The 26077-nt window shown below is 42.5% G+C and overlaps 1 protein-coding gene across 2 annotated transcripts; it reads right to left on the reverse strand.

The window, feature by feature from the left end:
- Positions 1-21: 21 nt before the first annotated feature.
- On the reverse strand, positions 22-13417 carry MOSPD1 (motile sperm domain containing 1). 2 transcript variants are annotated; one of them, XM_054641435.2, is made up of 6 exons: positions 13273-13417; positions 8059-8315; positions 7802-7877; positions 4816-5042; positions 2709-2870; positions 22-359 (listed from the first exon to the last, which is right to left on the reverse strand). In XM_054641435.2, the coding sequence occupies exons 2-6, from the start codon at positions 8210-8212 to the stop codon at positions 328-330; spliced, it is 651 nt and encodes a 216-aa protein (XP_054497410.1). In that variant the 5' UTR covers positions 8213-8315; positions 13273-13417; the 3' UTR covers positions 22-327. The 2 variants fall into 2 exon arrangements, with proteins under 2 accessions (XP_054497410.1, XP_077042029.1); XM_077185914.1 differs by lacking the exon at positions 22-359 and adding an exon at positions 415-2132.
- Positions 13418-26077: the final 12660 nt, after the last annotated feature.

Here is a 26077-nt window from a genome sequence, read left to right on the forward strand (position 1 = left end):
GATCACACACTGATGTGAACATAGACTAAAAATAACAAATGTTGTTTTAATAAGGATTTTTTACAGTAGGCATAGATATAAAAGTTTTTTCAAATTATTTTCACAGGTATCACTGAACATTTCATAGCTGTCTGTTACAGAAGCACCGCCAAGTGCTTTGAGTCTTTCATTTATTATACACAGTTAAAATATATTACACTTCTGAAGGTATCTTAAATCACTGAACAGTTTTGCTAGCATCTTAATGAGCCAAATGGGAGTAAAAGGCAGTCCACATTCATGATGTGAATATACAGTAAGGTGTTTGACATCCTATGAACTCATTGCTCATGTTCTCAAAATAACCATGGTGATGAGACCTGAAAGACAAGAATTAAGAACTAAATACTTCTATTTCACTCAAAATAAAACATTTAAAATAAAGAGTTTACCCTGTCACAGGCCAGAAAATATGGTAGAAGTACACAAATGCATGCAGAATGCATTTATGTACACGCTTAAATATTAGAACTATTGCTCCAAATTTTGACATAGTCAAAAATCAATGCTGACATGTGGTGCATCTAATAACTGAATGTCAAAGAAGGTAGAAATACTCCAAACAATTATTGCCCTCTCTGCTGGAAAATCTTAACATTGAACTTTTGACTGGGGTAACTGTAACAGCAAACCCCATTCCTCATGGGGGCCAGTTATGGGCAGTGTCATCCAAATGCTGAATCATCAGTAAGGCAGATCAGTTGAAGGCTCCAAGGCTTTTTTCTGCTCTGTGAATAATAACTGATCAAAGACCAGTTCCAACAAAGATGTTAAGCTTCCTTGTCAGTTTGCAGAGGGAGCTTTCAACAGACTCTTTGTTGTGACCTTTAGAGAGGGAGGAAAAAAAAGGCAGCTCTGATAGAGGTTAAAAACTATTAAAAGCAGATGAAAACAGGAAATAGGGGCTAATAAACCTACCCATGAAACACTGAAAAGTTCATTTTAATTATATGCTGATACAGGAAAAAGTACAAATCTGCAGTTTTTAGCCATGGGTTATATTGCACAAGGTGAGGTAGGTGGAAGAACACAGGGGCTCCCTGAATTCCAGCCTTATGTAACATCAAAATAACAATTTATCAGTTCTTGAGCAATCTCACTTTCTTGCAGGCTCAGATGATGTCACTATAACAGCTTTTCACTGCAGAAAGCTCAGCTAAAACCTACAGATCTCACCATGGATAAAGACATTTCTGAGACTGTTTTATCTCCTGCCACTCCATACTGATGGAACTCTGCTACTTTATGAAAATGGTGAGGGCAGAAGCACTGTCTTCCATTAGTTCAGCCATTTATCCCTTAAAGAGGAACTACAGCTCAGCTATTTCTTAAGGTCTGTACTGGTTCAGACAATCAGTGCTCCCACAGCTGCTGGATCCTCAGCTTGGATCAATTCCATCACCTCAGAGGAACAGCAGAGGCTTCTGCAGAACAGCCTGCACCACTTGTACAGGGACTCGCAACAATAAAGGGTTTAACTCATTTCTGTAAATCAGATCCTTCTCAAATATCATAGAGTCCTGTTTGTGTGGTATAACAACCCTTTCCAATTAAATGCTCCACAGTCCAGTTGTACTTCCCTGTGGAACAAAGTGGTTTCAACTTCTCAAGAGCAATTGACTTTCTACATGAGCAAGAGCTGCACACAAAAGAATCTGTCCATGAACACTAAAAGCACTGCCAGCAAAGAAGTCAAAACCTCTCAAAACTTCATAGGGAATCTACAAACAGGTTCAGCTCTTGCAAATGTATAAAGTCAAAAGGCTTAAAACTGTAGCTGACACCAGCAGAACCTGGAGTAATTTTCAAAAGCAGAAATAAAAACCAAGTGAGGAGTACTGCAAGGTCCTGATCTGAGAATCCATCAGCACCAGCCTGGGCAAAGAGCCACAAGTGAGATTTCAAACCACTTCAGCAGATGGACCTTTGTGAGTCAGCAGAGTGTGCATGAACCATCAGAACTTGCACCTTTCCCCATCACTACCTCACCTCTAGCTATCAGTTTGGAGCTGCCTAGCTCTTTTCCTTTAAATCCTCATTTCTGCCAGGTAGTGGGAGAGGAGAACTGAGTTTAGTGTGACTGCTCTTCAAATCTGAAACAGTTATAGAAAAATAGTCATAACAAATGAAATGTGCAACTCATCTATGCTAGCTAATGCAGGAGCAGGTTACAAATCAGGAAGAACTGGGCATGGTAGTGGTCTCAGACAGGGTTTACAACAACTTACTGCTACACATATCAACTCCTGATTAAACAGGCACTGAGAATCAAGCCTTGAAAAACAGCTCAGGGGGCTAGAGAGAAACACAATGACACATTCTACATTCTGCAAGAGATTAACTATTGCAATGCAAGGGTAAGAAACAGCACATTCCATTCAGGTGTGTTGGCAGATGACTGTTACTGGCCCATCATCAAATAAAGCTGAAATTAGCATGTAGGGGCCTGTGTGCAATAGGTATCAACTCAAATCTGGTCTAAAACACAATAACTAACTTACCCTGCTATCACCATGGCTACAAATTAAGATGTAAGCTGAGATGCAAAACAAAACCTAACGTGGTGCTTTGTTTCCATCCAGTTTCCCAAGGCCACTGGCACAGACAGGTAGAGTTTTCCAAACTCATAGATTTTGCAGGGAAATGTTTCTAAAATCCAAAGTACTCACCTAAAACATAAGCAGCTACTAACTTTTGATTCACACTTAAGTGGAGGTAGAGAGGCACCAGGGATTCCATTTCCCCCAATGTAGGTAGCATTAGTGCTGCAACACACACCACTCCAAGGAAGACTGTGAGTAAACTAGGTCCCGACGAGGCAGTTCTGTTTTCTGAAAAGCAGCAAAGGACCAATTGTAAGGAAGATCTAAATAATATAAACATTAAATATTCTGCAAAAATGTCAGCAGTACATGGGAGCTGAAATATCCTCAGATTTTCCTTTTTGCTCTGCAGTTTGCAGGGGGTGGAAGCCAAGTCTTAAACCCACCCTTCTAAACCTTCTGCATTCTGCAGTGGAGGAGGCTGCTCCCTGTTCTGATGCTGGAACTTGTTTTCACATGACTTCCCAAACCACTCCCTTCTGGAGGAACAGAGCCTGCCAGGCCCAGTTGCTATATATACACACTCAGGACAGCTGGATGTCTCAGCTATGCTTGAGGTTTCCCTGTGCATCCTGACTCCATTCCTTGATATGTTCCTTCAGTGATCAGTAATCCATCAATGTGAGCACCCAAAAGACCTGCACAGGCAGAAAAGCTCACAGCTCCTGAACAAAACCTGCCTGCAGCAGGAGCACAGGTTCCTGGGCCAGATGAGCTCCCCTTCATTCTTTACAGGGTTCAGGGGCTATACCTGAGCCAGTCAGTTTAGAGGCCACAAATCAGTAAAATTTGAATCTTACTTTAAAAACTGTGAGAGTGCACCACTCTGACAGTCCAGTATTATCAGAATAAGAAAATGCAAACCACAGACAATAAAGAGTCCTTCACAGTCTTTATTGTCCTGCACTTTAACAGCTGGAACCTACTCAAAGGCCCACTGTGTCATCTTTGAAAAGAGCTGTTAACATGTTAGTTGAATACCTCCAACCAAATCCTTAAGACCCACTGGAAAATAGCCAATGTTTTTACCAACTTCTCCTATTCTCAGTGACTAGCAATATGTGCTCTATTTTAATGTCATAAATCTTATTTCCAGGTTGCAAAACTGCAGTTTCTTTGTTTACTGCTTCTTTTTTCACTACAACATACCACAGTCAATGAGGTTTTTAAGCAGAGGAACAGCATTTGGAGTAAGACCAGTATCAGATTGTTCAGGATGGCTCAGGCCCTCTGCCCTGGATCAACTATCACAGGAACATTTTGTTCTGTGAGCCCAGAGACCTTTGTAAGTTTGCTTTAACTTGTGTATCCTACTAATATCTATTATGAGGGCTTTTTTTTTAATTAAAAGTGTTTCACCAGCCAACAAACTCAGTATAAATAGTGAAACATTCATTTTAACAACATGAATACCCTCAAGGAGGTTCATCTATTTTCTGGAATTGGTTTTTGTTGTCCTGAAAAATATAACAGTGATAAGAACATTTCAGTATGAATCAGTAAAAGCAAGAAGAATGTAGACAATCAAGAATCAGTTCAGATTCATTTGAGGTACAACTTGACACTTTATATCCTATCCCTTCCATTTAACTGTCTGGCCCAGGTTTTCAAGACTGTTGATTCACTTCCTCAGTGTGTGTATGAAACACGCAGAGTTTTCAGCCACCAACTGTGCTCTTCTGTTCTTGTGGGACAGACAAAGGACAGGGCACAGAACAAGGAGCACTTTAGAAGATGTTCTGGCAATATTTCCTGCTCATCAGGAAATGGGGGATTAAGGGTTTGGAACAAACTCACAAGGGGCATATGTTTTGAAAGAGCCCAAGGGAAAAAGTAACTAGCATCCTTTCACAGATAAATTCCCATTATCTGTATGAGAACTCCTGCTCCAGAGGAACAGTGGATGCACTCTCCAAGGTATGACACACAAACACAGGGCAGCAAAGGGCCTTGATTGATCAACACAGCATAAGCAGAATAGTCAGAATGGGTTCCTGAATACTGTCATCCTCAAGTGAAAAAGACAGCAGTCCTACAGGTAAGAAAAATGAATTATTTTTAAAAATTATTTTAAAATGTATTTCTTTTTAATTTAAAAAATGTTTTTGAGTCTAGTCACTTGAGCTATTCAAAACTGATACAGAACATAGGAGAGGAAAAAGATTTCAGTTACCTGGTTGACACAAAGTCTGCTCAAAAAAGACACTTTCAGCCAGGTGTTCTTTTATTCGCTTTTCCTCCTCTTCCTTTTGTTGTTGTTGTTCCTTTGCAGATGGAAGCAGAGTAGCAATAATCTCCTTTTTCCCCAATGCTTTCCTCTGGCTCTGCTCAGACACTTGGAGTCGGAATTTATCTATGACACCATAGTAAGAGGCCCGAACGTCTCTGTGACGAATCACACTGCAGAAAAACAACATTTTCAAACAGATGAGCTGCTAACAAGCAGGCCTGTTGTGGAATTACATCCTATATCACAAAGTCTGCCCTCTGTCCCCCCTCCTCCAGATAAACTGGAATAATCTAGACCTCCATTACCTCCTCCACCACTCAATGTTCTTGAATACTTGATCTTACCTCCTCTCTCCCCTCCCTATGTTTGCTTTAATTCCCAAATATAAATGCTCCTGGCCAAACAGGACAGTTAATTCTTTATCCCAAGCACATCTTTGCCTCAATCTGAGGCCCTGCTGCCAATTGATGAAACATCAATGATCTGAAAGATCCCCTCAATCCCCTCCTCCTGTATCAAAGTTGTTTGATGCTGGCCAGTGATTTTAAAAGGACTGAGGGGACTGGAGTGGCCAGGGAAGGAAAGGAGTTGGGCAGGTGTTTGGCAAGAACAGTCCAGCTTCTGGAGGAAACCAGGCTGAAAGCTTTGCAATTCTACTTTCTCAGAAGCAAAACTCATTCCCTCTATAGACAAGAGTCAGCTAGGGATTTTCAAAATCAGAAACCCACCACTGAGAGCATGTTTGGAACCTATAAAAAGCACAGCTTTAAAATAGCACTGATCAACAGCAAAACAGACCTCTGAGCAGTGCTGTGCTCAACTGCCTCCTCTCTGCATTTGTGATTCATCATGAGAATACATATCTAGCATTGAAAAGCTACAGCATTTGGGTTTTGAATTGTTATCAGCTCTTAGGGTAAATAAGGATTTCAACTATTTTTCCAGATGTTTTTTGTTAAAGGTTATTCTAAGTTTCCAAGATAACAGCAGCTGATCTGAAGAACACACATACAAAGAAGAAAGTTGTCATCTCATGAGGGAGGAAAAAATGACTGTACCCTTAGAGACACAGAATAGGAGTCTTAAAATTCTTCAAGAAACCAATCTTTGTGATACTATATACATTAAAATGCTGCAAGAAGTAGATTTTTGTTTTTCAGTCTTTATTTAAAGGAACTATATCACATCAAGATATCTACAAGCATTAGCACGTAGCCAGTGCTTGCAACTGGTATCTGGTTTGAATGGACTATTCAACACAGAAACAGAGACCAAGTCATCCCCTCAGCAAGAGGCTGCAGTGATGTTTTACGTCACTTCAGAGGCAAAGCAGAGTGCCTGTGACAGCCTTCCAGCAAGTGGAGTGTTGGCTGGGCAACTGCCTTCACTAAAACAAAAGGCTTTTTGCCCCCACAACCCTAATTCATCCAGCTCTCAGCATATCAGTACAGCAGATCAACTCTGATTTCTTCCTTTAACACTTCCTTTTAAACTGGTGTTCCTGCTCCTAGTGCCATGGTACCAGCTACCAACCTAAACAGAATCTTTACATAACACTGTGCTAGGAGAACATGTATCTGCTGCCAAGCAAGGAGATATTTTCTGCAGACCCTTATAAACAGATACATTCTCCTGTTTCTTTTTAGAGATCATTGCATAATTGGAAGCTCTGTAGAATATCTGTTTATCTGGCAAATGGCCACACTTGCATAGTACTGCTCATATCCTAGCAGTAAACACTGTCCTTCGACAGCAACCACTGGGGTGGGATGGGGGGTTTTGCTGCACAGAAAAATCCCCTTGGAACAGTCTTATTTTCCTTTATTTAATAAAACACATTTGTTTAACCAAATGTAATCAAGCTTGTGTAAATGTCTTCTAAAGAATGGAATAGCTCACTGGTACACTGGTATAGTCTGACCTGTTTAGTTCCATTTTTAGCATTGTTGCCCCTGCTTACTGAAATCTTGCAGTTCCATGTTCTAAGCTTCCTTTCTATTTCATGAGTCCTTGGAATTTTTTAAATTGCACCTAAGGAAAACAGTCTATAGAAATAAAGAGCCATTCCCCAAGAACAGTTATTATTTATCTGACAAAGGGTTTCTGTATATGGCCATTTGTTAGACAGAGAGTCCAGGTGGTCTTTTACAGTTTGGAAAATGTCTATTCAAAAAGTTCAGTCTGCTCTTTTAGGTACTTCAGATTTTCTTCAGCTGTATATTATTTATATTCTATTTGCCACAGAAATAATGTGGCAAATAGAAGATAAAAAGAGTTGTTCTATTTTAGCTTTTACACCTACTCTGCTTCAGCTTTCGGCAGCCTACAGACCCTGAACATTACTGTGGTCACTTAGGCAGCCTCCTTCTGTTCTGAGTTACTGGGTTAAGACCTGACAGGAGAGATAAAGGGCAGGCACAGAGATCTGAGGATGGGTGGTCAGGGTGGAAGGTAGGCAAAACTACCTTTATTTACATGGCCCAGGAAAATGTGCTCAGTAGAACTGCATACATTTCCATTTTGCCAATCTGCAAACAAATATTTCTCACAAACAAATCTCAACCCTGGGGGTTTTGCTTTTCTTGTTATTTCTAACAAAAAGGTGCTCAGAGAAGGCTCATATTACTCTGGCTCCTGGTTTACAAACTGGTTTACAAACATTACAAGATGCATTTACTGGCATTTTATTTATGCCCAAAGGCAAAATTAAAGAAAGAAATATCTCCAGTATTGTAATACCTCTGCTCTAGAGGGACAGAACAGCAAAAATCAGAACCACAAGTATATACAGGAGATTAGGAAAACATATATTTATCCAACTTATGTATTATAACATGCATGCTGTCATTTACAACCTCTTAAATAACAAAGGAAATGAAGGTAATAAAATGTTGTATATTAGGAAAAAACCCAACCAACTTCTACTTACATATCAACACAGCACTGAGGCTTCACTGCACCAGTAGCATCCACCACCGCATATTTATTTGGAGTTGTACAAAGAACTGCAAGGAAAAGGACAGGAGTGGTAACAAATCATGAACTAATACATCACCAGTTCATCAACAGATACATGTAGAGAGACGAGTTTGGTTTTGTCACAGATATGATTTTTACATGAATTATAATTGGACTGTTCAAGATCATCAACTAGCCCTTAAATAGAACTTAACCTAAGAAACCCACCTTTGAATTTTAAGGCAAACTCATAGGGGTTATATAGAGTCAACACCTGCTTGTGTGTTGACTGGTCATCTGCATAAAATATAAGTTCTGTAGGAAAAACAAAAACAGGAAGATTTCCTTCCACTAACTCTGGCTGTCTTTTTTGTTGCTGCATTGGCACTGAATCCTCCTTGCTGCTTCTTGTGTTCTTATGCTTTTGTATCCTCAGAGACTTCAGCTTTTGAATCGTTTAAGAATTCCAAAGCATTTTGGCAATTCTAAAGGAAAAAAAGGGGAAAAAAAAGAGAAAAGGCAAGAAGATTATTTCCATAAGTCTATACTAAACTGAGGCAGTTAACAAAGGTGCAAAAATATAAAATACGATGCTTGATTATGAATCTACCTCTACTTATGTTCCTTCAAAAATACTGAAATAGAAAAAAATATTTGCACTGAGCTTCCATCTATTCAACAAATTGCTACAAAATAAATGGATAAGCACCTGTGCAGTATATCATGACTAGGGCTGCTTATGCTGGGTCTTTGCAACACAAACCAAACAATGACAGCAGAAAGAAATCCCATCCTTGCCTCAGGACAGCAACACATCAGAAACACGAGGGCAGAAATGAGGAAATGCAAGGACACTGAGGCAGCAGGAGTCACTGTTTGGGCAGGAACCTTTCTGTGGGGATGACCTCCCTGGATGAGGTTTAACAAGTTAGGAATCTCCTCACCTAGGCACCCAGGTATGTCAAATCCCAGGGATTCAGAACAATGGAATGGGGAACGCCTTCATGTCTTGTTTAAATCAAACTCCCTGTTCCAACTGCATAGTTACAGGTCATGAATGGAAAAATGACTGGGATGAGTAACAGCAAACAGATTTGGGATTCACTGTTTTATTAAGAGATGACAGGTTTTCTACCACCACTACCTCTAACCAAAGTACAATCATCCCAATTCTCCCTCTGCCACCCCCCACAGTTCTGTTTTATTTTGAGTGACATTCCAGAACTAAAACCAGAACCAATGACCCAACCAAGAAACAATCCCAAATGTAATTCATAAAATAAAATTAAGGCCAGACTCCTCAGCACACATACCATTGACTCAACACATGACAGAGAGAACAAAGTCTTTCTCCTCCCATGAAGAAGGTCACATTTTACTGCAGCTTCTATAGATTAATTATCAAACTGAAGGTGTCCTTTGAGGTCTAACTTTATAGCAAAAAGTATTGAAACAACAAAAAGTTCCTACTGACTCATTAGATGTCATTTCCACTTCCCATAGAGCTTTTTAGAATAAGGTACATTTTACCTGTTCTCCAGCTCAATACACTGGATAGTTGCACCTTAAAGAATTTAGCTTCTGACATTTCTAGCAGCAAATAGCCCAAACACTATGAACAATCAAAAACAAACACTCGTTTCTGCATTTTAAACATCACAACGATCACATTTGCAGGCACCATATACATATTCCATACTTGAAACATGACACACATTCATGTGTTTACAAAAGTCTATCTGTCATACCATCAGGTTTACAGATTCTGATTGTTATTCACAAACTAAGCTTTTAATTTTATTTATTTAGGTATTAAAATAGCAAATTATCCCTGTAGAATTCAAGTTCATGGATCTCACTGGAATGTCTTTCCCCATGATCCAGTTCCTTTTCAGAGCACAGGTTTGTTTCCACTTCACTGAAATGCTGCTAATAATATTCTGAAAACAAATCCCCAATGACAGTGTTCCAAGCTGATGTTCTGTTACCTTATTAAGAAGAGTCTAGAAAAAGAAATGGCTCCCTAAGTGGCAGTTTGGGTTCTGAGTGCTTCTTGGAATTACAGTGAATCCCTTTTGTTTCAGAAGAACCAACAAACTCTGGAATGACTTTGTACAGCAAGTGTAAGTATTATTTCTTGAACAACTTCATGCACTATTGCAAAGTGAGTTTCATTGTTCCAGTCAAACATATTAAGACTATATGAAAAGCTAATGTGGAAAAACTGCCAGCACACAGGAATACAAAATACCTTTTGATGCTTGTCATAGGCAGAAGATTATTTATTTAAATTTCTTATACCAAAGTTAGCTCAATGCAGTATGCAGTAAGAATATGTTGGAATCTTTGGTTCTCATATCTATCTACACCTTGCACGCCATGTGTAACAGAAATACAGGCAAATTTTTACATTAACAAAAGGGATTTTTTTCAAATAAATATTTGCAGCTACCATTAAACCAAGAGCAAGCTACTGCTACACAACTTAATTGACTATGCTTAATAAAATTTTCAATTATTATTTATAATAATCAGTATGATTTTGATGCTGTAGTTTATTATTTAAACACTGCACATGTTTCATTCCAATTCCTGGCTTCATCCCACATCTTCGGTTTCTTCAGCTCCATCCGTGGCAAGTGTCCAGTGTCCAAAACCCCACAATTCTCAGTATCAGTGGAGGTATGGATCACTACACCTATCAACAGGCTCATTTTTGTTACACATCTGTGTAAAACAGAGTGCACAGCTCCCAGGATCCCACAACCTGCATGTGGAAAGCCACCAATCTTAAAAAAGAATATCCCGTTATTGCTTCCTTTTCCTATTTAGCTTGGCTGGATGAGGAGCTACCGCCCCAACCTGCAAAAGCAACATCTGGCAGGCCTAGAGCAGAGACATCTGCTGACACAGCAGTGTCATTCAGGGTATACATTTCTGTATTCCTAGGCAAGCAAACCAGCATCCTTTTTGAGACAATGGTTTTAGCTGAGAAGTCACCTTGCTGGGGCATCTCACCAAGTGACAGCAGTAAAAGCACTTTTCCCAAAGATTGATGGATAAACCACACATGTGATAGGGAGATGTGATGGTTTAGTACTGATACTCTTGATAACAGCACATCTTTCCCATCAACGAGAATCTGCCAACACTTTTACAGAGGAAGTTTGTATCACCACAACTTCTTTGCCCAGATTAACCCCACAGCAGCTCTAATGGTGAGAACAAGGTCATGTACCCCAGACAGTTCATGAACAGAAACTCAGCTGCTGCTCTTCTGCATCCCCACTGCACCACAACCACTAAATTTTGTGGTCAAGTCACCACGATTACTTGCAGCACATAAAGGTGAGCACAAGCAAACCTGTCCCAGCCCAGGATCTGTGGTGTCAGGCCTGTGATGTGCACTGCACAGATGGGCTTCTCCCAGGATGGAATTCCCACAGGAGCAGGGATCTGTCACAGGTAACATTTGCCAGGGCCAGCGTGCAACACCTGAACAATGCCAGCTCACTTCCCAGCTCCCTTTGAAGTCCTGACAAACAATTGTCACTGGTATTTTTTCAGCACAATAGGGATCTTTCCTTCATGAAGTTACTAAATATATACTGCTGGTGTCACAATAGCACAGATCTGCCAGTGTTTCCTTTGAAATCCCTTTCTTCATAAATTTAACTTGACAGAGAAAAACACAAAGCGAAACGTAACTTCTCTCCAGAGTCAGAATTAACATCCATTGTGATTTGTTTTTACTTAACAAGTATCTGTTGAATAAATAAATCAACTGAGGAACTTTTTTGTTCCCATTTTAACTTCCAACAGCCTCATCACCATGGCTTCCCAGGGCATTTGTTGGTTGTTTTTCTTCATAACAACTGCAAATAACTCTACAGAATGTCATCGGGTAAACACTTCATTCAGAAGAAAACCTCTTTACAGTCATGCCTCCACACTGCTGATTTAAAAGTTGCCTAATTACAGTGTAATCTACTTTTGTTACATCTCATGATCTACCTCCTAAATCTACACAAGTCTTTCTACACTTTATACTCAGTAAAACTGGTGTTTTTGAGCACATATTTACCAAATAAACCACAAAGTCTCGAAATTCCCTCCTATGCCAAACTGAGCAATCACTTTAAGCTACATGCAAATGCAGCATGGGATCTGAAGCACAGCATAAGCATTTTGTTTCTCCAAAATGTTTTGAAGGCCTCAACGTGCACTTACGCAAACCAATGTTTAAACTACCTGCAATTATTTGGGAGCGTCACCCAATGATGGGAGCACAGAGCCAGCAGCCAGGATGGCTGGATTCCATTGTTGCTAACTCTGTCACTGACACTCCATGACCTTGAGCAAGTTGGTTAACCTCACCTCAATTTGCTGATCTATGAAGGCACACACATTCTACAAAGTATTTCAGTAGGCGGAAGGTTCCCTTTGAACCCGCAGAGCTGCTCTGATACTTTGCAAAACTGCTACTGTTTACCCCTCCACAGGATGATGAGAAATGTCACCAATAACTTGTGTCCAGGATGCTGTAAAATGAAACAGTCTCAGAGCATTAACTATTAGCATGGATGACCACATGCATAAATCATGCTGACACTGACAGCAAAATTTATTAGGACCACATTATTGTTTTAAATGCTGAAAAGGTGACTAACAAAAGGAAATATTCAAATACAACTAAGAGGCATGAAAAGCCGTGAAAAATTAAGTAACAGCGGTGCACTGCTTCTGATCCATTCTGCTACAGGCTTGCAAGGATCCTAGAGAAGACATTCAAGGGCACGTGTGCTTTAGTCTCCATTTCCTCACTTTAAGTTTGTGTTTAATGCACTAAACTGGCTGATTTTTAAACGTGTGTTTCGCTCATTAGCGCTGCGTGGCCCCAAACCGCCTCGGCTTCACAGAGGGGAGCACTCTTCCCCGGGAGAGCGACGGGAGCAAAGGCGTTCCGAGCCGTGCCTGCTGCCGGCAGGGCACGGCGGTAATTGCACACTCTTAATTGATCCTCTTTGTTCTCCAGCGAGGAGCAGCAGCGATACGGGCAGAGGCAGCTGCGCGATAACGGCGCCTCCCGCAGCCGGCCCGGCCCCGCCGCACCGCCCCCGGTCCGGCCCCGCCGCACCGCCCGCAGCGAGCCCCGGCCCCGCTCCGCCGCCCCTCGCAGCGACCCCCGGCCCCGCAGCCGGCCCCGCACCGCCCGCAGCGAGCCCCGGCCCCGCGGGGAAGCGGCTCCAGACCGGGGCCTCGGAGCGCGGCCGCCGCCCCGCTCCTCGTCCCGGCCCCGCCGCGCTCCCGCAGGGCCTGCGGAGGGCAGGGGCGGCAGGCCCGGCCCGTGGGGCCGCGCGGCCCGGGACGGGCCAGGCCGGGCCGCGGGTGCCGCTCCGCTCGCCCGCCCCGTGCCCGCTGTCGCCCCCCGGCCCGACTCACCCGCCCGGGGCCGCTGGTGCGGGCTGGCGCGGCGCCCCTTTGTCCGCCCGTCACTGCGGGCAGCGCTGGGGCTGCTGGGACCGACCGGCCGCCGCCGCCGCCGCGTCACCGCCCCGCCCGCCGCCCGCCCCCGCCGCCATGTCGGGGCTGCCCCGGCACCCCGGCTCCGGCGCGCTCGGTACGGCGGCCCTCGGCGCTGCTTCCCCCGCCCGGCAGCACCGCCGGCTCCCCGGGCAGCGGCCGGCCCGGCGCCTCTCACCTGCGGGAGGTGTTTTTAATGGTACTGCACCTCATTCCTGAGGTTTGGCCCCGTCCCGGAGGGGTTCCTGCCCCTCTCCCGGCTCCCGCTGCTCTCGGGGCCGCCGTGCGTTCTGCCCTGCGGGCTCGCCCCGATGCCGCCCATCGCGGGCAGGTCCCCGCTGGAAGGGTCGCCCAGAGCCAGAGCAGCAGGGTTTGCGAGCGAACATCCAGGCGTGACCGCCTGCTCACCCAGCAGCACGGCTTAAACGGGACACACTGTCCCTGTAAACACTTCCATGCTCTTACCTTTGTTCTTTATTCCTCTTATTTACTTAATGTGCTTTCATTCAGTGAGGCTCTTTGTGGACTTCAGCTCGTACTGTGCGTTATCCACTATATCATGTGCATTATCCACTCTATCATCTTCCCTTGTTTTTTTCCCCAACTTCCCCTCTGTATAATACAAACAAATCCATGTGTAATCACCACCCAGTATCATCCCAAACTTCAAGATCTTTAGTACAGAAAAATGTTTTTGTTGCAAGTCAAGTGGATAATTAAGATTTATGTTGAACCACCCAGTACAGGATTGCAAAATCTTTTACCCATTACCAAGCTTTACCCTTCAGTGAAATGAACACAAGTCCGTGGTGAAATAAACACAGCAGCCGTGAGTGTTTCACAATAACATAATGAAACAATCCAGAACAGGAAGTAACATATTTAAAATCATGGAAGACATTAAATAAATTCTAAAAAGTATATTTTCCAGCGTAGGCAAGGTGTGCGTACTAGCACTCACCTTTTTCTGCAGATCTAATGGTTCACTAGAAGTTCAGTCTTTCAGCCACAAATTACATAATATTGTTACATTATTGTATAGAGAAATCATAATCTTGTCAGAATTTCTGAAAATGTATGCAGTGAAAAGTGGCAAAATATTTTGTTTCTTGATGAGTGTAAATCAGTTCAGATTTTTACATGTTTAAAAATAAACTGGAATTCTTGTTTTTAAAAAGATTATCAGCCTTTCAGAATTTCAGAAAATTATTACGATTTTACTGAGTATTAATCCAATGGAGGGTGCTCCTCATTTTGGAAACCTGTCTCAGGAGAAGCAGCAGACATAAACATGCTTCAGAGATATTCAAATTAATAACAAACAGAATGATCAAATAAAAACATAATCTCAAATGGCTAGACTTAAAAGCACATTAATTAGACAAATTGGTATTTTCCAGTTCATCCAGTTCATTCACAAAGTTCAGACTCTCTAAAAGCAGATATTATGTCTGCCCCTGTAAGCTTCCCAGGATCCAACTTTTTTCTGTCACATTTGATAAGGTTTGCATCCACCTGTTGAAAACTGAGCTGGTCTCCTTCCTCTCTCGCCCATGCTGTGAGTTACCTAAAAGCATTGGCTAGACTTCTGTTACATAAAATATTGCCTCCTTATAGCATGAAACCTGACAGTGGAGTGTGCAGAGATGAAATGCTCCTGAATGACTCTGTGGTGGTTTTGGTTGCTGTGGTGATCATCCATCTGTTTAAATACTTCATATGGGAGATTCACAACTCATTTATCATGGAAAAGATTTACCTAAGTTGTCAGAAACACAGCATTATGCCTGATTCCTGTCATTTTGCACACTTGATTAGCAAAATATTCCACTTTATCTGTCATGATACAAGGACATAGTGTAGCATTTATAACAGAGGGTACCATGCTTGGGTTCTCTATTCAGCACTAACCTGGTGGGCCTGGGACATGGGCACTGTGCAGTTGCAGAGCCTGACTGCAAACACTTCATGAGGGGCCTCCTTTAATGAATCTTCAGTCTGAAGAAGTCACACGGATTAAATTGTATGTTTACAAAATCTGATGTGAAAACAATGAGCAGATAAAGAGCTAAACACTTTATATATCTGAACCTTACCTAGAGCTCATAATGTATTTAATTCTTACCAATCAATATTGTTAATGTGATGTTTTGGGGTTTTTTGACAGTTCCCTTCTCCATAGCACAATGTGGCAGATCCTCTTTGGCTTTGAATTAACTCAGGAAAGGGAGTGGCATGTCTGACTTTCCATTTGGCCTCATGTTGTCTTTCTGTAGAAAATTACTGGAGTTTTCTTTCTAATTACTACCAATTTATTAGAAAGTCTCGATAACAAATATTTTTTTCACTTTTAGAGACTAGCAGAAGAAACAATATTGCATTTAAACTACCTTAAAGCAGCAGACATGTTCTGACTTACAATAGAAGAAAGAATTGTTTAACCTAAATTGTCCAAGCTGTTCTTGTAACTTTAATTCACCAGCAAAAGTGGTTTTTTTTTTTTTTTTGTTTTTTTTTTTTTTTTTTTTTTTTTTTTTTTTTTTTTGACTAGCTCATGTGGCAGGTTTTTAAATTTCCCCCCTCCAGTGGCAGCGAGCTGTATTCCCATTCCCTGTCAGTGGGGACTTAGACGAACTCGTGTGTATTTTTTGTTTCAGACTGTTTGTTCTTATGACTAATGATGTGGACCTTGGGAGCTGCATATCACAGCACTGTTGAGGAAATATCTAGACTTCTGTTAAAGTGTAATCCTTTCCAGGGCATGCCTCTACAGGAGAGTTAAAGACAGCTTGAAGCTCTCTCTGCCATGCTCTCCACTGGCTGGAGCCAAGCCAGTTCCATCTTAGGAATCTTTTAGCTCAGCTCTCTGCCTGTGCTGCTGGGTCCCTGAGGTGTGCCTATGGACACAGTGAGCACAGCATGCCAGAGAGCCACATTTGCTGCTGAACAGATAAAATTATTTGAGGAAAATGCATCCTAAATTGTTGCTGTCTTTAAAACAGTCAATGTAAACAAGGGCAGGTTTCATGTATGCTCAGGTGAATAAGGCTAAGTTAAGATCTAAGGGATCAAGTCCCTTTCAGATCTCATACTGAGTGAATTTTGCCCAAAATGTGTTTGCATTACACCTCAGGCAGGCATCAGGGCTCACTTCCTTTTACTTGGTGTCTTATGGTTCTTCATGTGGGAGCTCCTGACGTGCTGTGCTCCTAAGCTGTATGAAAGAAGCCATAATTGAGTCTTAGACACTGTGGTATTTATAATCATTTTGAAACCTCAGAGAGAACAAACATTTAGAGGTTTATAGACAGTCATCATCTTTATGAAGTGTAGGATCTATTTCTGCATTGTCTGCAGGACCCTGCTGAGAATCTCCATGTCCTGCTCATCAAAAAGCTGCACACCCAGCATGGGCTCTACTTTTTTCCAAGGATGTGCGCATACATCTCTTATAAATAAGCAGTTATGGTTGTTTCATTAGACCTCTAATAACATCTCTATTTTATTTTCCTTTCAAAGATGTTTATTCAGTGTTGACACATATTTATAATATCATCTCAACAGTAAGAGTCTATCCTGTCAGATTTACAGCTATTATAAAATATGATGCTATCTGCATACAAATGGATGGTGGGAGCCCTACAGACATTTCTCCTATTATTACTGCCTAAGGAAGCAATAAAAATTTAACATTTACCATCGGGAAACACCTGCAGAGATTAAATTAAAACTAGATTATATGCTTATCAGTTATATGTTACAAAAGCAAACTCTTTAGAGATTAACATAAAAATCATTGTTATCAAAATCTTATTAAAAGCTTCAGTTAATACGCTCCATTTTGCACCTCCACTGCTCAAGCATTCTCTGTGTGTGACTTACTGAGTCTTTGTGCAGCTGTAGGGAGGGGAGGCAGGGCAGCCTCACAACAGCTTTGCTATCGCCTCAGCAAACGCCTGCCCTGATATTTGGATTTGCTGCTAAAAGCTGCTGCAGGTACCGTTTGTCCTTCCCCCCGTGCTCCTGGCTGCTCTCTGAAGGGCTCTCCACACTGCACGCTCTGTTTCTGGAGCATGGCGCCAAGGCAGGCTCCAGGCTTCCTTGTGGAGTTCTGCTGGGAATTACTCTGGAGAGCACTTGTCCTTCCTGCTGAACTCGTTCTTTAGTGTGGTCAGCAGGACCAAGACAAGGGATTTTCTAAGGCTAGAAGATGAGGACAAGGAGCTGCTGTTGCTGCTAAGCAGATGGTCTTGTGTTTAGCTTGTGCAGCTTTTGACACGTTCCAAACACGCTGCAGAAAAGAGAGACCAGGAGGCAACTGGGCTGGAGTTGATCTCTGACCTGGAATTCAAAATGCTTCTGGATTTGGGCTTTGCTGCCACCAACGACTGAGAAGCTTAGAGTGCAGATAATCTACCTGCTCTGGCTCAAAGAGGACATGCAGATCCTACCTGTGCCTGATTTGCACACACACTGGTTAGGGTTTATTTCTCCATCTGGTATTACAGTGACCCCTTTGCCTCCAGGCATTAGAAGCAACCTGCCTTGGGCATATTCCAAACTGTGCATGGGAGGGTTTCACTTATGAACAGCCTGAGCTGCTTACACGAAAGCCCAGGCCAAAACCCCCTTTGTGGAGAATCTGCCAAGTTTGGTGGATCTGGAGGAGGTGACACTAAGAAGAGGTTAAGATCATTGTTTCTGTGATTATAAAATAACCAGAGTCATGTAGTTTACCAAGGGCCAAACCCAAAAGAGGATTAGGGTGTGTTAGACCATGATTTCCTCAAGACATTTATTCTGAAGACAAAGATGATGTAGGGAACCTTTTGGTGATTTTTTCCAACCCCTCTGATGTGTTGGCACAGACTGTAACATTTGTTTAAGTGAATGAGGAGCGTTGGGGGAATCAAACTTAAAAAAAAGAACAACAACTTAGGTTTATAGAAATAGACAAAATAGTGCATAGACCTGTGGGGAATTCAAAGCCAAAGCAGACCCAAAGAAAGGGAGTAGAAATGGATGGAGATTGCTTTGCAGGGAAGAAAAAATGTCTGTGCAACCATGGCCTAACATTTTAAGCACTAATGGTTTGCTGGCCCAGCTGATTTTTTTCTGAAATAGGTTAAGGAGTGTTCAAACAAGTATATCCAGATCAGAGAGGTGGTAACCCATTGCTGGGCAATGCTCACCAGCCTCTGGGCAGACTGGGGGAGGACTGTGCTGTCAACAGAGCTGCATTTGGGAGGAGACACGTGTCCACAGCCTGACTCTCAGCACTGTCAGAGCCTCACCCAGGCCTGCTGTGTGTGCCTCCCTCTCAGAACAGCTGGAGTGTGCACTCTGCCTTCCCTCCTGCCTGCAGGGACAGGCTGCACATTTGCATTTTTATAACAAGCTCTCCTTTGAGGGGAGGTGATGGCCAGACCCCGTCACTTCAGCCCAGCCACGGGTGCATCCCAGTGCTGTGTGGAAGCCTCAGTTCTGTCATTTTACTTGGGCAAATCACCATATTTAACTTGGAAAGGCTTGCTCATCCTCTCTTGCTCCACTTTCAGGCTCTGAGCAATGTGAATTATTGACAGGGGGATTTAAGGTTTCATTTTTCAAAACTGACGCACATTTTTGTATGTACACACCTATAGCCAAGATGTAGAAACTCCTTAACTGTAGTCTGAAATTTTCCATCGTCATTATGCTAAATAATTCACTTCTGCTGCCACTAGAGGTATAACATTCACTTGAACAAATACCAAAGGAAACATTTAGTTGGAAATCTTGCCCATATTAATATTTCATTTTTCAAATAATGTTTTTGATCTTGGTTCTTTTGGAGGCCTCAGCCTACTTTGCCTATTCCTGTTGGGCAGCCTTTCTTTTATTGAACTACAGCTGGCTACTCCTGAGATGAAATGCCACTTTGTGATTAAAGGGTACAGAATTGAGTGCTCATTTAAACTGCATAAAAAGCTAAATTATAGTATCAGTCATTGTATCAATCATCTGTGACTACCTTATGTGCAGCCTTGTACCAACACATTTGTAAGTCTCATTCCACATCAATTCTGGTGCAAATTTACATTTATTCTGAAATGCAAACATAACAAAATTTATTTTAAATGACTTTGCTTTTTTTCCCCCCCATGTAATAACCAGCTCTCAGATATAATCTCCTCCTTCTTGAAAGTCATGAAAGTGGCAGTGGGGACAAGGGTAGCAATGAAGTTCTCAGATTTCCTTCGGCACTGGTAGAAGAATTGCTGCATAACCTGGGTTTTCACGGCAGACCTGCAGTGCCTACACGGGATGGCTCAGCTCAGGGGTGATGGCTTCTTGTAAGGGGTCTAAACTACACCTAGTGGCAACCTAATCTTTGTCTGTTTGAGGTGTGTAACCTTCCTTTCAGAATGCTCTGCCATGCTCAGCACCGGGCTCTGCTCGGCGGGTGCTGGGAGGCTCAAGGAGGTTCCTGTGGGCTTTGCCTGCTGTGCCACCACCAGCAGCAGCTCTCCTGCTGCCTTCCACATGGCCCCCCTCGCCTTCCCACTGCAGTTCCACGTGCTGCTTCCCACCTCCCCCTCAGCTGTGCCCGAGCAGCCCAGCCAGACGCAGCAGCAGCTCGGGAAGGAGCGTGGGGACAGCGAGTGACGCCAGCCGGAGCTGCAAACCTGCCCCAAAACTGCCTCCCTGCCACGTTCTCCCTGCTGGCCTGCACCCACCTCACCCCAGGGGCAGCTGGGAGAAACAGAGACAGCATCAGCGATGCCGGAGAGAGAGAGATCTCTTGCCCCTGTTTTGTGAAGTTGAATTTGTTATTTGGGTAAAACTGCAGTGCTCAGAAGATGAAGGTGTGATGGTTAGACTGAAACGTGGGCTTTAATTTAGAATCCCCTGCACTGCAGCATGGTGTACCCCCTGTTTATAGGCACTGTGCTACTTGTCACAGGAAAATTATTTGGGAGAGAAAATATAGAAACAAGACACCAGATGATCTCAGAAGTTTTCCTCTAAAATGAAATTTTGAGAAAATTATTGATTGCTTGAAGCAGTTAATTCCAGTCAAAGTGGGCTATAGCTGGGAAAGGTGTTCCCAGCATAAATGAGACACAGATCCTCATAAAAGTCCTGGCCTAGTGCAGTCTTTCCCCAATCTAAACTAATAGCACAGTTCAGTATAGAGCACATACATATTGCACTTGGTATCTTAGTTTCTTTGTATTTTTGTAGTAATACTGATAAATTCACCAAAGTCTTACTACACTCACAAGAAATATTTACTGAGAGAAAGAATGAACAGTTGGGATACTTTGGATTATATTAGGATAAAAGTCAATAAAGTAATACCGCTGAAGTTATAGCAATAGGAGATAAAAATTAGATCCACTGAATTCAGTGAAAACAACAGCACTGCTGTCTGACCTTATTTCTGCCCTCTACACAGTCATTAGCAAGACTGTGCCATTTATTTACAGCATCCTCCTGTTGCAGGCCCAATCTTAGGCAGTAAATTCAATTGCAGAGTATTTTCGCTGAAGCAGTTGCATTTAGAATAAAGTTACCAACAAACTTTCTCCCAAAATTCAAGAAAATGTGTGGCGACCTTGTATGCTTTGTCTGCAATTTTGATAACTCTTCCCAGAGATACAGTTTAGAGTCAAGTTGACCTTTATGGGTTTCACAGCTAAGGCAACAGTTACATAAAAAGGATGAACGAGCAACAACAAAACAGGAAGATCGTGTAATCTGAACGCCAGAACTGCCTGCACTTCTACTTTACTACTTCAGTGAGGGAGGCAGCACTGGAGAGTGGTAAAGCTCATAACTTTAGGTAAGGAAATGGAAGTTCTGCTTTAATTTTTGCCTTTTATTCCTTGTATTGCCCTGAGTCATTTAAGACCAGACTGCAAATGTTACCTGATTTAGATTAAAAGGCAGAAAGTGTACTATTAAAAAGAACAAATACCCAAACCAAACCTGTTACCAATAGTCAAAGAAAAGGGGGCATGCAGCAAAGTGATTTTCAATGACAAAAGTGCCTTTGGCTCCTACAAATTAGACACTGATTTCTTCCTCAGTGAATGAGAATAAAACACTGACACCACGTGAAACATGTTGGATGTGAATTGGTTTATGCAACTGTTAACAGTTGGGACTAATATCTGTCACTAAACTAAAATATTGGCAACTACACCAGTAACAGGAGTGTCTCTGTTGCTCAGTCTTGCTGGTTGGTTATGCTCCCTGCTTTAGTTTTTTGCTAGGATACAAAAGGCTCCCTTTCCAAGCCAATGAATCATTTAATTATGACAAGAGATGTATGACATGCCCATAGCCATGGCTGGTAGAAGTGTTTCCATTTGTTGTGATCCTAGACCAGATCTGGGCTCATCTGGAGATCTTCTTCCAGCATGGTGATACTTGGGTTTTATGGGACTTTCTTTCCTTTCTCTGCAGGATTCTGGGGCAGACATCTGGGATGGCTTAGGGAACTGGATAAAGTTTGGGTCCCCTTGGGGAAGCAGCAAAGACTCCCTAGCCTTTGAGGGCAGAAATTCATACTTTCTTCACTGAGTTGGCAAAAATTGACCTGTTTGTCCTTCTCTTCCAAGATTCGGAAGGGAAGGGACACTTTTGGAGAGGCAGCAGATTGGTCTCTTTGCCACTCAAGCCAACAGAATTTTTGTTCAGCTGCTGTATTTGAGGCCTGCCTACTTCTGATTTTAACTGTTCTTAAAATATTTCTGCACTAACAATGAGGAATATTAGCACACATAAACCTGCTGGGCTTGCTGAAACAGTTTGCTTGTAGTTTCATTGACCCTGACAGCAACAACAATAGTGTTTCCGGGGGAGAACTGACTTTTTCTGTATGTTTGTTGTGCTAGTTCTTGGTTCAAAATTTTTTTCCACTATTGTCCATTAAAATTTGTTAAATGGCCTGTGTGACACAGTGACTGATGCTGAAATCCTCTGATATCTTTTGGAAATGCAGTAGAAGCAATTTCCAGCCCATGTCACAGGAAATTTACATATTCCAATGAATAAAAATTAAGATGAAAGCAGGATGTGTGGGAAGACCTGGTAGTGACAGAATCATTCCCAGCTGCTTTCTTGGTTGCAGAGTAATCACAAAATGAGGTTTTTTACCAAGCTTGTTTAATCCTCATCACTGGATTTTGGAGGGATGTGGCCACTACCAGCTGCCTCGCTGAGTTATGTGTATATTCTGTACCACTGGAAAACTCATGATTTGGCTCTGCCCGGAAAACAAACCTCAGTGAGAAAGAACTGTCAGCAAACCCCTAAAGTCCACTGTCTACAGAGTCCTGTTTCTTAGATGAGCTGGCTTTGTTTTAATGGTGTTAGGGAAAAGCTCTGTTTGGAGGCAGAAGGCAGAGTGTAGCCCTGGCCTCTGAAATCAGATCACACTCTTGCCTATCTACTGGGAAAGGAGCAGCTGAGGATAAAGCTTGCACACAGGCAGCTCTGTATAGTGTTTCAAGGAAAGCTTTGGGGAAGATAAGATTCTCATTTTGTGCTTTGACAAAGAGCTGCACTGACTGCAGGAGTCTCCATGTTACACTCACAGCAAGTACTGCAGTTTTCCATGGTGCTGCTGCAGCACTGCCCCACCTCATTTTATTGCCCTCCCTGTTTGCCACATCACCAGCTCCAGGGAGCTGGGGGTGCTGTGGCTGTGCCAGTCCCAGAGCCTGGAAGCAAAGGGTTCATGGGAGAGTTCTGAGTCTCTGCAAGCAATGGGAAGTTAAGAGTCCAGACAGCTTTTGCTTGAAAATAGTAAACAAGTAAGAAAAATATTATGGTTGTAGCTGGTATACAGTAAGGCTTTAAATTTGAGTTTACTTACCTTTCAAGTGTTCCACATATCCCATATTTGACCAGAGGTTTGCAAACGTGGCCCTGGGAGGGTTGCAGGGGTAATTGGCTGGCAGCCTAGGACTGTATTTAATTAGCAAGGAATGCACCGGGCCTAACTGCATTCCCTGCAGGAGCCACAACCCACATGGCTACAGGTGCTGTCCTGCTTGCTCCTCAGGCCCAGGGACTCTTCCTCAGGCAGGAGTGCTGCATGTTGCAGCTTGTACTGCATTTGGAAAAGAATATGTTTGGATATCACTACCAGGACACAAGTCCTTCTATTTTCTGTATTTTGCTCTGCTATGGTGTCAGGAAGTATCATCAGATTTAGGATCTTGCTGCCCTCTTAGTACATGAACCCCTGGGTGCTATAGCCTTGCTGGATTCACATTTTTTAATGCTTCTTTGATTAACCATTGTGGGACAGCTGGGCCTGACTCTGACTATCATCAGCTGCTGATCTTCCTGAGTTCATCTGGAGTTTCAAGTGATTGATACCGCAGAGAATTAAGCTCAAAGTGCACCAGGCGAGACTGCCTAGAGCTAAAATACCCACAGTCAAAGCCCATTAACTGAAACGTCTGTGTTTCACTGAAGGTGTCTTTGGAAAGCTGAGGCTAATTTTTCCTTTGTTGCCACCGTTCTGAAGTGTTCTGCCTTGATGCACTAAGATATAATGTACTGTTCTGTTTTTTAAGCAGTCTGATGGATAAATATTTCCTTTGGTGCTAATTTCTGAATTTAAAAAGTTAACTTCCGTTTTTATGGTGATTTTAGTTTTATCAGGTGATTGTTCTCCTGAGACATGATTCAGGTAAGCTCCTGTTATGTGTATCAAAGGGTAATTTATGATTTCAATGCATTAAGTTATGTATTTTGCATCATAGTGATTCCTCCTCAAAACAGCAGGAACCTTGTCCTTGTAGAACTGTTTTTCTCTCTGCTTGTTTTCCTTCAGATCTATGCTTGTTTTTTCATAACTCCTTTTCAAAGGTTTATTCCTTTAGCTTGTCTCCATCCATCCATTTTCCTGCATTTTATTTTCTGTGTTCCATAATGTGTGAGCACTGAGGAGGCCTGAGCAAGTGGAGAAGAGAAGAGGATTTGTGAGCACTTAGCTGGAAACCCCAAGGCATTGTGCTGAGATACAAACCCCTGAGGGGCACAGTCCAGGCTCAGTGACTCCCTTCCCAGAAAACCCACAGCACCAGGGGTGCTGAACAACTCAGGGTCCCCCTGCCTTAGTGCAAGTGTAAGCACTTGCCTCTATTTTTCATTTTAACCTGCTCCTAAGCTGAGAATACAAGTGCTGTGGAAACCTTGATTCACCAGTAGCTCATCACAGCTTTCCACTGTGCCAGACTGACTCTAGGCTTCTGTGGGCTTCCCCCTTGAATTTTTAATTTCATTTCTTGTAAATATGCATATACAAGGCCTGTGCACAGCACTGATTACCCACCATGTCCTTTTCCCTTCCTTCTTGTCTGCTGCTTTCTTCTCTCCTCTGCTCTTTTTACCCCTCTGGATGGTAAAATGAGGGAACAGGATGTGTGTGTTGGGAGGAAAGGGGAGATTGCACTAGGGGTGGCAGGAGGATGGGGCTGCTGGGGATAAGGGACAAGCTGCCTGTCCCTGGCTCAGTGGTGATGCAGAGTGTGTGTTGTGACATGGGAAAGGGCTGGCACAAACTCCCTGTTCACTTGGATTTTCCTTGCAAACACAGTGGGTTTAGCTGAATAGGGAATAATTGAAGTTTGAAAATGTTTGGATGAGAATTGGCATTATTACAGTTGGTTTTTTAATAAAAGGGTGAGCATAATCATAATTGGAAAATTTTGTCCTTTATATGAATGTTGAATATAAAATCTTTTATTGCAGATACTATTTTTTAAAAATTAAACGGAGTGACTTTAGGGTGGAGTTTCTGGTTTTTCTGTTTGGTTGGTTGATTTTTCTTGCTGTCTGAGGTAAATCATTACTTTCACTTGGCTATGGAGACCAGTTGTTTGGTTGTCTTTTTTTTTTTTTTTTTTTGTAGAAAGCACTGAATTATTATTGGGGACTGACAAGCATTTTGATGAATAATGGGGGCAGCTACATTTTCTACCCTTTAAATGAGATAAATGCTACAATTAAATGCCCAAACATAGGATTTAAACTTTCCTTGGTTTAACCTGAGCTAACACAATATTCTCTCTCTGCACAATTATAAGTGTGGTTGCTTTAGGGAAAATGGGGGGGAGGGTTGGATTGCAAAGCTCTGTCAGCAGCATCTCTGAGGGAATCTGCTGGAAGTCAGAGTCAGGCATGAGACTGCAGAGAACGTTTCTGCTCCTCAGTGATGTGCAACACCCGGGCTCACAGCACCACAGGAACTGCCACGCTGTTTCCAGGAACAGCCGGCAGTGCTCAGGGAGGGAGGAAAAGGCCACACACCGAATCATCAGGACTTGGTGCCTCCTCCCAGCTCTGGGAAAGGGTTTGAAAGCACAAAAGTTTCACCAAAGCTACGGTGTTTATTTGCTGTTGATCACACTGTCCCATATGAATTTCTTTAATGCCTTTTAAAATCCATTTTCAGTCTCCACAACCTCCTGAGGCACTGACTGCCACAATGCAATTATGGATGGTAGGAAAGAGTATTTCCTTTTGGGTGTGTCTGTTTTAAACCTGCTGCTAAATGCCTTTCTTGGATGCCCCCTCAGCTTTTGTGCTGCAAGAGAAAGTGAACAATTACTCTGCATTTACCTTCTCCATTCCGTTTTACAGACTGCCATCGTTTCCCTCTGCAGTCATCTTTTTTCCCAACCTGAAGAGACTTTGTCCACTTCTTCTTGCAGTGAAA

The sequence above is a fragment of the Agelaius phoeniceus genome, chromosome 14 (assembly GCF_051311805.1).
Source record: "Agelaius phoeniceus isolate bAgePho1 chromosome 14, bAgePho1.hap1, whole genome shotgun sequence".
Classification (NCBI taxonomy): Eukaryota; Metazoa; Chordata; class Aves; order Passeriformes; family Icteridae; genus Agelaius; species Agelaius phoeniceus.

Bases quoted from the DNA above. Each gene is read 5' to 3' on its own strand.
- MOSPD1 (XM_077185914.1), bottom strand. From the start codon at position 8,212: ATGCAGCAACAAAAAAGACAGCCAGAGTTAGTGGAAGGAAATCTTCCT. The intron at 2,871-4,815 runs GTAACTGAAATC...GCTGCTTTTCAG, and splicing joins GCAGACTTTGTGTCAACCAG to AAAACAGAACTGCCTCGTCG. The intron at 2,133-2,708 runs GTGAGTACTTTG...TAACTGTTTCAG, and splicing joins AGTAGCTGCTTATGTTTTAG to ATTTGAAGAGCAGTCACACT.